Here is a 13,123-nt window from a genome sequence, read left to right on the forward strand (position 1 = left end):
TGTTGACTGTTTCTTTTCACTGTGCAGAAGCTTTTAATTTTTATGAAGTATCAATAGTTTATTTTTGCCTGTGCTTCCCTTGCTTTAGGAGACATAGTTAGTAAGAACCTGATGTTTATAGTAGCATTATCAACAATAGCCAAATTATGGAAAGAGCCCAAATGTCCATCGACTGAAGAATGGATAAAGAAAATGTGGTATATATATATATAAAATGTGGTATAGGTATATATACCTATATATATGTATATGTACACCACATCTATATATGAGTATACATATATATGTGTGTGTATGTATATGGATATATAAAAACACACATATATACATATATAAAAATGTGGAATATTAACCATAAAGAAGAATGAAATCTTGCCACTTTCAATAACATGGATGGAGCTAGAGAGTATTAAGCTAAGTGAAAAAAGTAATTTACTCAGAGAAAGACAAATACCATGTGATTTCACTCATATGGAGAATTTAAGAAACAAAAGAGATGAACATGGGGGAAAAAAGGGAACAGAGGCAAACCGAGAAACAGACTCTTATCTATGGAGCACAAACTGATAATTACTGGAGGGCAGCTTAGTGGGCAGATGGGATAAACAGGTGAGGAGGGGATGAAGGAGTGGACTTGTCACAGTGAGTACCAGGTGTTGTATTGTACACTGCACTGTATGGTAACTAGCTGGAATTTAAATGAAAACTCGGAGAAAAAAAAGTTAAAATCAATCCACCTCTTTCAGAATGGAAGCTCCGTGATAGCACAACATTTTGTCTTCTTTCTCAACTACCTGTTGTTTCCTTGGAGAACTGGGACTTAAGTTGAATGAATGAATATCATATTATATTTTTTAGATTTTAATAAAATAATGAAAATGTATTGTGTTTCTATGCATTATGTTAAACAATTTATAGGTAGATAGGTAGGTAGATACACAGTCTTTTTTTTTTTTTTAATGGATATAAGTCCATTTTAAGCCTCAAACAATTTCATGAAGTATCATTGTCTAAAGAGTTTGGGTAAATTAGCCAATGTTAATACGTGACAGAGCTAGAGTATAAGTGAACACAGATCCATACCATGTTTCAAAGGCCTTGCCTTTGAAATTTACTTTGTGTCTTGTTATTTCATTCTTAACTCATAGAGTTACATAATACTATTTGTTTTCTAAAAAGCAATTAATATATGAGTGATATAAATACTGACATCAATCAAGCTATAGAAAATATTCAGTATATTCATGTTATCAAAATGTTAGAATAAAGAATATAGTTGTTTTATAATTTAGTTAATTAACACATCTATAAAATATTTTATCACAAATATAATAAAAGCACAGGCTATAATAACTTACGACAAAAATATACAAGTTAGGGGAAATTTAAAACATATGACCATATTTACATTTTATTTGTCAGATTAGACCATGGTCCAGTTGGAAACAGCATTTACCAAAATTTGGGAGATAAGGCTCTCAAGCCAGAACGAATAGAATACAGTGTATCATAAAGAAAATAAAACTAATATAGATGCAAAATAAAAATATATATGCAGTATAAATAGAACATGTTTCTCTCATGTTCTTGAGTTCCTTTCTTTTTTTGATGAAAAGAGACTGTCTTTGAACCCACAAGCTGCATACATTCCGATTGGAAAAAGAAGCTGCTTGGGCTGAAGACAGCTGTCTTCCCACCACAAGTACAGTGAACCAGTTGCTATATTTGACCTTTGGCTCAACAAACATAATGCAGGTATACTATTTTACCTTAAAACCAAATTCCTCTTAGGAATTTAATGCATGGTAGATAATTTAATAGACATGCTCAAACACAATTTATTAGAAATACAGTAGACTCGTGATGAGCTAATCTAAAATATGGTAAAAGATGTCCAAGTTAAAATTTCTGGTCTAAAGTAAAAATTTGAAATCACTTTTGGCACATCTTTGATTCATGGGGCACTTTCCAACAGATCTCTTTGCTATATAGGAAATATGCACAAAAACTTAAAGTTGATGTTAACTCTCACAACATAATAATAAAATAAGTAACTCAATTAAAATATTATCAAAGTATTTGAATTGGTATTTTACCAAAGAAGATATAGAAATAGCCAATAAGCACATGAAAAGATGCTCTACATCACTAGTGATTAGGGGAATGAAACTAATGCTACAATAGGATACCATTTCATGCTGAGAAGAGTGACCATAATTAAGAAGGAAAGCAAACATCCATGAAGATCTGGAGAAACTAGAACTCTCCTACATTGCTAAAAGGAAGGAAATAACGGTGCAATTACTTGGAAAATAGTTTGGAAGCTTCTTCAAATGTTAAGCATTAAATTTACCATATAGCCCAGAAATGCCACTTCTAGGTGCCTACCCAAGAGAAATCAAAATATGTCCACACAAAGACCTATATGCAAATATTCATAGCAGCACTGTTCATAACAGTCCAAAAGAGTAAACAACTCATAAGTCCATCAACTGCTAAATAAGTAACAAAATGTAGTATATTCCATTAATGGAATGCATTTGGCAATAAAAAGGAGCAAAAGTATTGATGTATGCCACAACATGAGTAAACCTTGAAAACTTTATGCCAAATGAAAGAAGCCAAACACAAAGGCCACATATTACATCCATTTACGTGATTAAATTCATATTTTAAATTCATTCATAGGTTTCATTGATATTAAATGTCCAGAAAAGGCAAATCTACAGAGACAGAAAGCAAATTAGTGGTTGTCTAAATCTGTGCATTGAACAGAGAGTGCAAATAGACATAAGGTTTCTTTCTGAGGTGGTATAAATATCTAAAATTTTGATTGTGACTGAGGGTTACGGAAGGGAGGGGAGTGAAGGGTTGGGGTAACTGGGTGATGGGTACTGAGAACATGTGTGGTGATGAGCACTGAGAGTTCTATGCAACTAATGAATCATTGAACACTACATCAAAAACTAATGATGTACTATATGCTGGCTAATTAAACAAAATAATAAAAAATAAATAAAATAAAAAAATTCATGAAAAAAATTTGATTGTGGCACAGATCTGTAAATTTACTAAAACCTACTGACAAGTACACAGAATGAGTGAAATTTTATGATGTGAAATTATACCCCAATAAAGCGGCTTATTTAAAAAAAAATAACATGTTTACAGAAAACAATGAACAAGGGGAAAAATTATTAAAAAGAACCAGCTAACAATGTACTGTACCTACAGGGGACAGGAACTATTACTTAAGGAATCCAGCAGAAGAAATCAGGGAGAAAGACATCTCTTTAATTAAAGATTTATTCTTGTTTTGGTCTAGACATTGAGTTATTAACAAGAACATCCTTTGCCATTTATACATGAAAAATGGTGAAAATGATAACTTCACAATTTTCCCTTAATCAGATCTTGCTAGAAACCCTTTGTCGCAGGCAAACCGAATGACATTTTTTTAAATAATGAGAAAGAAAAGAACCAAAATGAAGAGAAAACACTCCATTCATACTAGTGAATTTCTAAAATTAATATAGCTGAGAATGTCACATTTGGAAGCTATCCAAATGGAACTATGTGAATTTTATCATTTATAGTTCAGAGATGTATGAATGACTTCCCCCCTCTCATGGTACTCTCAAGGTTTTACTCCATATTAATTTCTTATGTGCTGAGCCATCTTGACATCTTATCAAAAACAGAAGGCAGGCTTTGCTTCTGCCTAAGGTTGACAACACAAAATTGGTGACCAGGCATTACCAGAACCACAGAGTAACTTACTTTTTCACCAGGAGGACCAATCGGACCTTGTGGACCAGGAAGACCCTATGTGAAAAGAATTTATTTCATATGTCAGGAACTGCATCATAAGAATACATTTTTTAAATAGAAAAATAACTTTCTACTTCCCTTGAAACGAGTCCTGAGAATCTATATACATTCCCCACATTTCCCAGAAAGTTTTGGAACACTGTGAGGCATTTTACACAGGCTACCCTTCTGGCAGTGGGACTGTAATACGATCCTAGTCAGAACCCTTCTGCAGGTGTGGCTATTCGTGCTGGCATTTCATGAACACTGAATGACTCATTTTATTCTTGGAAAAAAGGGGCCTCTGCAAATTTGTTCAAATTTTTCAAAAAGGAAAAAAAGAATTATCTTCCTTCTTTCACGTTGCAAACATTTTTAACCCGATCCAGGAATGCTAAGGCTGTCTATGCTCTCATGAAAAGAAACCATCCTACCACAATATCTAAAGGAGCTGAGGTGGCTTGGACTTACCTGAGGTCCTGGATTCCCTTGCTGACCTGGAGGCCCAGGCTCTCCTTGGGGACCCTGCCAGAGAAAAATAGAGTCTTTAATAGGGTTATTTCACATAGTTCTTTTTTTTTCTTCTCAATTGAAAAACAGTCCCCAAATCAGTTTTCCCTATGGAGAATCTGGAAAAATCTCATAAATATTAATGCTAGCAGAAGCTAATGGACTTAGCAAACTGTCGTAAGAAATTTTTTAGATTTAGCAACAAAAGTGGTTTGTTAGTACCTAGATTGCAGAAATGAGTTATTTTACAGATGGTTTCTACATACCATGTTTCCTTTTGGTCCTGGGGGGCCATCTACACCTGCAATACCCTTCGATAAAGAAAAAAAAATTTTGTAGACATATTTACATATATGCAAATACTTTATATAAGTAATTACATATTAATATATATGGATATTTATACATTGAAATGCTACAACAGAATTTTTTTTTTAAATTAACCTAATACTATGACAACCACTAGACTAGAGTAACTAAAAATCATTTTAGGATTTAGAGATGAGGAAAAAGGCAAGATCTATACTCTTCTATCCAAGTCCCCATGGTATTCATAACAGCATTTTCCATTGTATGTTAGAAATTTAACATGAAACAAATAAAGTAGATAAACTAAAAAGAAGAGAAAAGAAAGAAGGAGTATGGGGGAGAATATAATAGATTTAACTGATAGGCAGCATCTTAGAATACAACAAAGCAGTAAATACCTTGCTCTCTACTGAAAGCTTTTGTGGTCTTAAGCTTTAAAATGTCTGAAAACAAGCTTTTCCTAGAAAATCCGGAATATCTGGGGGCGCCTGGGTGGCTCAGTGTGTTAAGTATCTGCCTTCGGCTCAGGTCATGATCTCAGGGTCCTGGGATGGAGCTCTGCATTGGGCTCTCTGCTCAGTGGGGAGCCTACTTCCCACCCCTCCCTCTCCCACCTGCCCCTCCGCCTTGTGATCTTTGTCTGTCAAATAATTAAATAAATAAGATCTCTAAAAAAAGGAGCGCCTGGGTGGCTCAGTGGATTAAGCTGCTGCCTTCGGCTCAGGTCATGATCTCAGTGTCCTGGGATCGAGCCCCGCATCAGGCTCTTTGCTCAGCGGGAGCCTGCTTCTCTCTCTCTCTCTGCCTGACTCTCCGCCTACTTGTGATCTCTCTCTCTGTCAAATAAATAAAAATCTTAAAAAAAAAATCTTTAAAAAAATTTGTTTTAATATTTCCAACAATACATACAGGCTGCCCAGTAGGTCCTGGAGTTCCCCTTGGTCCCAGCAGACCTCGTGGACCCTAGAAGGAAAAAAAAATGTCCTCATAATAAATGCCCTCAAAATACATTTCTTCATCCAAAGAAATTTTAATGTAATGTTTAGAGTAAAAATATCTCTACAGCTTCTATTAACACACTGCCTGTGGGGTTTAAAATACCTTTTTTATGTAAGACAAATATCTCATATTTGACTGATATGGTATCTCATATCTGACTGATCTAAAAGTCAGAATGGGTAACAGGGAGTTTTAGCACATACACTGTAGATCTTTGAATCTATAAATTTACATAAGAGTCACTTGGAAAATTTTAAAAATGGAAATAGCTTAATATTTTTTGTCACTTTTGTGTCATTTTTTTATTTAAATGGCAACACTGAATCTTATTAAATCTTGTTATTCAATCAGATAGACTATACAAATCGAAAAATCCTAATTTACTTGTTTTATATTAGGTAAATTTCTTCTTGAGATAATATTCTTAAAGGGAAAGAAACAAAGAGGTGTTTAAACAAACTACCTATGTGGATAATAGAAATCATTTTCTTAAGAGATTTTTAAAATTATTATTCTTGAAACATAATCAGTTTCTTCTCTTCTTTTTCCCCCTCCACCATCTGCTCCACCTTCTTTTCCTTCCTTAGAAAAATGAATATAGTAATGTACTGCCTCTCCCATTCCCTTGAGCTATTATGCCTTTAAGTTGACAGGCTCTATAATGTGACAAGCTGGGACTGAAATTAAGAGGCCTGGCTCTAGTCTGGTCTTTTGATTAACTTGCTTTGGGTAAACCTTCCCAAATCAGTTTCCTCATTTGTACAATTCAATGGAAAAACAATATAATCTAGCACATTTTATCCCTATATCTGATATATATTAGGCACCTAAGTTTTTGTTTCTTCTGGTTGTAAGATCCATTTATCCTAAATACATAAATAAATTCTGGAGTTATTGATGATATTAAAAAATAAGATAAAACAAAGAAACAGCAACAAAAACTAGGTAAGATTTTTGGCTGAAAAGATGTTCTATTCCACATTTCTTTCAATTGACTAAGAGTTTTTCTATAACAAAGCTCTAAGCACCTTCTTTGAAATTGTTTTCCCATAACAATTACCTGGTTGGTTAGCTTACATAAGACTGTATTGCCACCTGAGTTTATTATTGACTTTGTACACCAGTCACTATTCTTCCAAAACAGAGTATTATTTTAAAAAGAAAGGAAGTTGCTTACAGCTTCACCTGGAAGACCCCTTGGTCCTATTTCTCCATCTTCTCCCTGTCATTGACAAAATAAATGGGAGGGTAAAACAATTAGACAATGTATCGACTCTTTGTTCTCTTACATTTTCATTTCAAATATTTACTAAAAGAAATTAAGTTTAATATACCCTCATTCCATCTTCTCCAGGAGGACCAGGAGGACCTTGGGGACCCCGTTCACCCTATTAAATAAATATAAATATGATCAGAAAATGAAATAAAGCAGAATGTTTAAAAGTCTATCCTACAGCTATCCTGCTGAATGTACAGACAACTTGGCAGGAAAATGTATACTTCTTTTGTCCTTCTCAGAACACTGCAGAGATTAATCATAATTTTACATTAACTGACTTTATATATGACTGTGCTAGAAAAAAAAAAAAAGTTCCTTCAATTTTTAAAACAAAAAGGTTTGGAAAAAAAAATACCTAAAATGATTTTCACATAATTGTTACAAACTATATCATGTAGAAAATTATTTTGCTGAAGATTGTTTTAAACAGAGATACACTTCGGTGATTTTAATTTAATTTAAATTTTTTATGCTTCTAAAGATTCATAATAAATAAGCACAATTAGAGACAGCTTAAGAAATTTTGGATTTTTTAAGAAACAAAATTGAATATTTCTCTTGACATGGGGTAGGTATACACTAAATATCTCGCTAGACTTCCTTAGCATTCTCTTTTCTTTTAATATTCTGCAGTTTACATAAGGTTTGTCTTATCTTTATTCCTAACTTCTGGAGAAGAAAAATGTGAAGGTTCAAGGTTTTTCTTTGTCTGAGAGACTGCCTCTTTGCTTAATTTCCCACTAAAAATATCCACTGAATTCCTGTTCAGCATGGTGGATTGTTTACCTTTTGCAAATTATAAGCTCTTGTGCCGGACTGCAAGCCTGTATTATCACTCGAACTAGCTTGTGGTGTCTATCTATGGGTACCATGTAACTTAGGATAATAAAATACAGTGCCCAGTATATTGTTATATTAATGATAGACTGCCTGAAGTAGATTCTATTAAGAATATTTCCGCAAATGAAAGATAAGAGGGAAATTAGGGAGAGTAGCAAAAAATTAGAGGCAAAATTAAATCTCCACACTGTCTTTCTATAAATACAATATTTTCCACATACATGTACATAAAGATTCTACCTGAATTTATATTTGCATGGTTAATGTTTAAAAATAATTGAAGAACTTATATTGATATTGCCTTTCTTCAAGTATGTAGTGGATATAATAATGTATTAAATTACTGATGCACAAATATTTAATTTTCTGTTTTTGTTTTCTTCGAGTCTGTAGATTGTAAAAAAATTCATAAAATTGCCGTATTATCCCTGTATACAGAGTAACAGAATGGTTTATCTTACCCTGTGACCTTTGTCACCTGGCAGACCTGGAAGTCCATCAAATCCCCGATCCCCCTGTAAAATCATAATCGTCATCATTATCATCATCCATCACATTCCCACCCTAATTCTATCCTGTAATGTAAAGGTGAAATATTTGTTCATATCAAGAAACTCTATTTTAAAATATAAAATTTTTAGGGGTGAACTGACATACAAGATCTGAATACACAAATGTATGAGCTCCTGACCTTTGCCCCAGGTTCTCCAGGCATTCCTCTTCCTCCATCAGCACCTGGACGACCCTGAAAATGCCAAGCACATGACTAAGCAAAAAGGATTCCTCCTGGCACAGAGTAAAAGGAAAGAAGATAACTGATAATTTCAGATGCCCTCAAAATACACAATGAAAACCAGTCCTACCCTTTTTCCAGGTTTTCCCGTTGGACCAGGCGGACCTTGAACACCACGGGGGCCCTATATCAAAACACCGCAATTTATTCATTTTATGGAATTCTTGATCAATAAACTGAATCACACCAAGAGAGATGGTTTTAGAAATTTATAACTTCTTAGCTTTACGTCAATTGTTTTAACTTAAGAAAATTATTTCTTATGTAAAAGCTCAGATAAAACAGAAGAGAATCAATTTTTCTAATAATCTTCTTGCAAAAAAAGTCATATTATTTTATTAAGTTTACAATTAATTAAAATTGATTAATTATAATTGTAATCAATTACAATTGATTAAAATTAAACAAAAGAAATACAAAGTGATATTTTAACGTTTTAAAAAAATCCTTACTCACTTTATTCTCAAAATCTTAGGGTTTTACATTTCCCTTAACTGAAAACACTCTTAACCATCTATCTCATTCCTCTTTTCTTTCCAAACCCTTGTTTCTTCACCTTTCCCTTTATTTTTTGGAGATCCTCTTCCACATTCTTTTATTCAATTATCATACGGAATATAATTGCCTTTTTTCATATTTGAATCTCCTATTAAATTATTAATTCTGTGGTTTTAGACTAAATCGGTCTTTTCTCTATTATACTCCTACAACTTAGCATACTGCCTGGTACATATTTCTTTCCATCATCTACAAAATGCTGGAAGATGACTTGGTGATCCCAGATGCAAATTATTGCCTGGTACCATGCCATGTCAGATTAAAGGTTAAAGATTCTCAGTATGTTTCTTTCTTTTAGCAATACGATATAATGTTATGTCAACAAACAATCTTAGGTGGGGCTTGATATTATTGATATTATAGATATTGATAATATTGATATTATTAGGTGGGGCTTGATATACATTTTTTAAAAATAAAATTACACAGCTAATAATAGATCAAATGTAGCTCTGGTATACACATATAGGCCTTTATATTTAATTAACTATATCCTTTTTAAAGTTAAACAGTATGCCTACAATGAATGTGGTAGCAAATGCAACACATATTTAAAATTGTGAATAATTTTTATCATCACTGTACAATGCTGATTATAGAAATGTGAAATTAAAGTTGTCTAATAATTAGAGTTTAAAAGAATATAGTCTTTTGGAAAATTATTCTTCTGAGATGACTTTATCCTTTCTCCTAGCTGGAAGGCAAGGGGTGATCCTAATAACACAAATCTTAGTTTTTAATGAAATTAACCTTCATTTAAAAATAAATATATTTTTATAGGCGCCTGGGTGGCTCAGTGGGTTAAGCCTCTGCCTTTGGCTCAGGTCATGGTCTCAGGTTCCTGAGATTGAGCCTGCATTGGCCCTTCTCCCCCTCTCTCTCTTCCTGCCTCTCTGCCTACTTGTGATCTCTCTCTCTCTGTGTCAAATTAATTAATTAATTAATCTTAAAAAAACAACAACAACAAAGTAAGGGACACTTTCAGCATCAAATAGTAATTGTGATAGATTAAAGCACATAAATATGTTTTTTTAAAAAAAGAAAATATCATGGGTTTGAGGCAAGGCCACTATAAAGTACAGCTATAGTAGTTGTGCTCTGCTCTGTACAATCTCAAGCCAATTTAATATTCTGAAGGCCTATTACTATCAAGCCTTTTCCATCCTAGCTTATTATCTTCTTTTAATATTGTTTAAATTAATCAAGTTATTGGCAGTCAACTGGCCCCTAGGGATTTTTCAATTAAAGGAGGTGATATGAACTTAAAAGTAATTTAAGTAATTTCTTTACTCATAAAACAGATGACAGATACTTCAATTACCCTACAGGATAAAATTAAGTCAAAAATAAAATAAGTGAAATAGACTATTTTTTTTTCTTTTTTTTTTACCTGAGGACCTGGATCACCACTCTCACCTTTGGCACCAGATGAACCAGGCCCCCCCTATAGAGAAAAAGAAAGAATAAAATCATTTAATTGACTAATAATTCCCTAACTACTGTTATCCACCATTTTCATGTAATAGAGTCAAACACCATTCAAAACAGGTTTCATCAAATTGGTATAATTTTATTAATTAATACAATAAAATTTTCAAGCCCTTTGAAATGTATCTCTTCTCAGATTTATTGCATTCCAGTGTGTAAACTATCTTTAAGTCTCTATTTTACACATAACTACCAATTTCACCAAATCACATTGAAATTTTCTTTAATGTACATGCCATCACAGTACTTACGATCATACACAAGGCACTATTTATTATACTGTGATATAGTTCTCTTACTGAATCAGGTATACACTGAATCCATTTATACAGCAAGGACTTGGCAAAATGTTATTGCGTTTACACTCAGAAATTTCCCAGACACTGAATTCTATAGCAATAAAATGTCAAGAACAGATACTACAACCATCATTATAATTGTCCTGAAATAATGTCAAAGAATTTTTCCCAAAGTGGTTTTTTTATTTCCTACAAGAAAAAGTCCTTATGACAAAAGCCTCTCACAAATGTTTACATAACTCAAAAAGTGCAATAAAAACCTGGCACATTAACCAGAAAAATATAAAATCACTTTATAAAAGTGTTGTTTTAAAAATAAATACTAGGCTGTTCATTCCCTTAAAAAGCTTTAGGATATTAAGACTGAACATGGTGATAACAGTTACTTCATATGGAAGAAGTATATGTTGGGTGTTTAAGAAGTTTCTGATATATTTAAATCAATATATATTCAAATAATGGTGTATTGAGTCATTACACAAAAAGATCAAAATTGCGCTAAGTCTGGAAATGTTAGCTATCTAGAGCTGTAAAGGAAAATAACTATTAATCTGACTCCTAGGAAATATGGGAAGTCAAGTAACCTGAATATTCTAACCTGGAAAATTAAACAATAATAGCCTTAACGCTTCTAATTAAGAATTCTACAAATAAATTTTTTCAAGAGAAAACCTGGGGTACTATATTAAATTAAATTAATAATCACTGAATTGAACACCTTTATAAGACAGTCAATTTTTTAATTAATTTACTGCATTATATTCTCTGTATATAAGCACTACCTATTCAACAAATTATAATTATTTTGTCCAAATACTTACTCTAAAAATTATCATGCAATAACGGACAGTAACAGAATAGAAAAAATAACCACAGTATTTCTTATGTTTCCTCTATGTTTTATACTGTAAGCCTCTATTTGTCTAGGAAAGCAATCAGAGAAAACAACTGAATGAATTTTTCATTGGAAGAATGTTTAGGTTTGTATCTCAATATATTAATGTAGACTTTTTTCTTTTATAGAAAATAGTTTTAGACTCTAGGATCAACAGATATCTGAAAGTCTATCATAATTTGAAATTTTGGAGCAAAGGATAATAGAAGAGAAAATGCTGAAAAGAAACAAAATGATGTTTTTATCTCAACACCTATTTTTAATACTTAAGGAAGATAAAGATTCTCATAACAAAGACTTAAGTAGTGAAATCAATCAATCTTGTGTCCAGTGTATGACACTGAGAATGTGTATGTATTTGCCAATTTTTTCTCCTTGCCAACACGTTGTGCATGACTGACCCTCAGTAACTGTTTGGTGAAAACAGCAACTTGATCATGCTTACATTGCTTCTGCTATTCACTACCCTGACCCTCTACAAACCCACTAAGGTTTATGCTTGTCAGGATGATATGAAGGAAAATTCCTTTGGAAAATGCAGTTTTAGAAACCCTGTAGTGATATTTATAAATTAGGTAATATATGGCGGTATTTCCCAAACATGCTTAGAATCAGCCTGGTGCACTCATTAAAAATATATTTTGCCACACCAATCCTGAATGACAGAATCACAAGTTTGGGGTCCCAGGAACTGTTATTTTTAATAAAATATACAGATAATTCTTCTGTCCCCAGATTTATAAAGTTTTAGCATATTTCTGGCTTTCCTCAGTCATGTGAATTTGAGTTATCACTAACAAACTGTTAAAAATATTAACTTTCTTCATTTGTTAAGGAACATGGACTTTTCATGTTTCTTATTATTTTGCCAGAACATATGTTCTACATGAGCCCATATCATTGAGTATATATACCTGACTGTATAACCTTCAAAATATATAACCTGTACAAATTTTAAAGACTGAACTAAGAGAACCAAAAATTTATGTAAACTACATAACAAATCTTTGAATAAAATACATGAAGAAAACTACTGAACATCCTAATTAATAAGATCAGTAAAACAGATTAAATAGGAGACATTAGCTTGATTCGAACTTGAATAAATTATTTTGCTGTGTCTACTAAGTAACTAAAATGTAAGATTTTAATGTTCACAGTAATGCTTTCTATAAACACCACTATTTCTATGAAATACATTGAAAACATATAAAATCATATGAAAGAACAGGAGGAATGGCTTGTTTTTACAGAAAAAGAAATACTTTAAAATAGAAATTATTTATTCAATTAATTCTAAAATCAATCAGAGCTGAGGTTGGACTCCTATGATTTTCTTTTTT

General features: G+C 32.4%; 1 protein-coding gene across 8 annotated transcripts in view; it reads right to left on the bottom strand.

The window, feature by feature from the left end:
- COL11A1 (collagen type XI alpha 1 chain) overlaps positions 1–13,123 on the bottom strand; it is a 208,736-nt gene that overhangs the window by 106,076 nt on the left and 89,537 nt on the right. For all 8 annotated transcript variants that reach the window (XM_004775160.3, XM_004775159.3, XM_004775161.3 and 5 more), the window contains 10 exons: positions 10,489–10,542; positions 8,611–8,664; positions 8,439–8,492; positions 8,209–8,262; positions 6,963–7,016; positions 6,806–6,850; positions 5,539–5,592; positions 4,587–4,631; positions 4,282–4,335; positions 3,781–3,825 (listed from right to left, as the gene is read on the bottom strand). In XM_004775160.3, the coding sequence (XP_004775217.1) occupies positions 3,781–3,825; positions 4,282–4,335; positions 4,587–4,631; positions 5,539–5,592; positions 6,806–6,850; positions 6,963–7,016; positions 8,209–8,262; positions 8,439–8,492; positions 8,611–8,664; positions 10,489–10,542 (513 nt within the window). The remainder of the gene's footprint in view (positions 1–3,780; positions 3,826–4,281; positions 4,336–4,586; positions 4,632–5,538; positions 5,593–6,805; positions 6,851–6,962; positions 7,017–8,208; positions 8,263–8,438; positions 8,493–8,610; positions 8,665–10,488; positions 10,543–13,123) is intronic.

The sequence above is a fragment of the Mustela putorius genome, unplaced genomic scaffold (assembly GCF_011764305.1).
Source record: "Mustela putorius furo isolate JIRA1106 unplaced genomic scaffold, ASM1176430v1.1 tig00003853_pilon_pilon_pilon, whole genome shotgun sequence".
In the NCBI taxonomy this organism is placed as follows: Eukaryota; Metazoa; Chordata; class Mammalia; order Carnivora; family Mustelidae; genus Mustela; species Mustela putorius.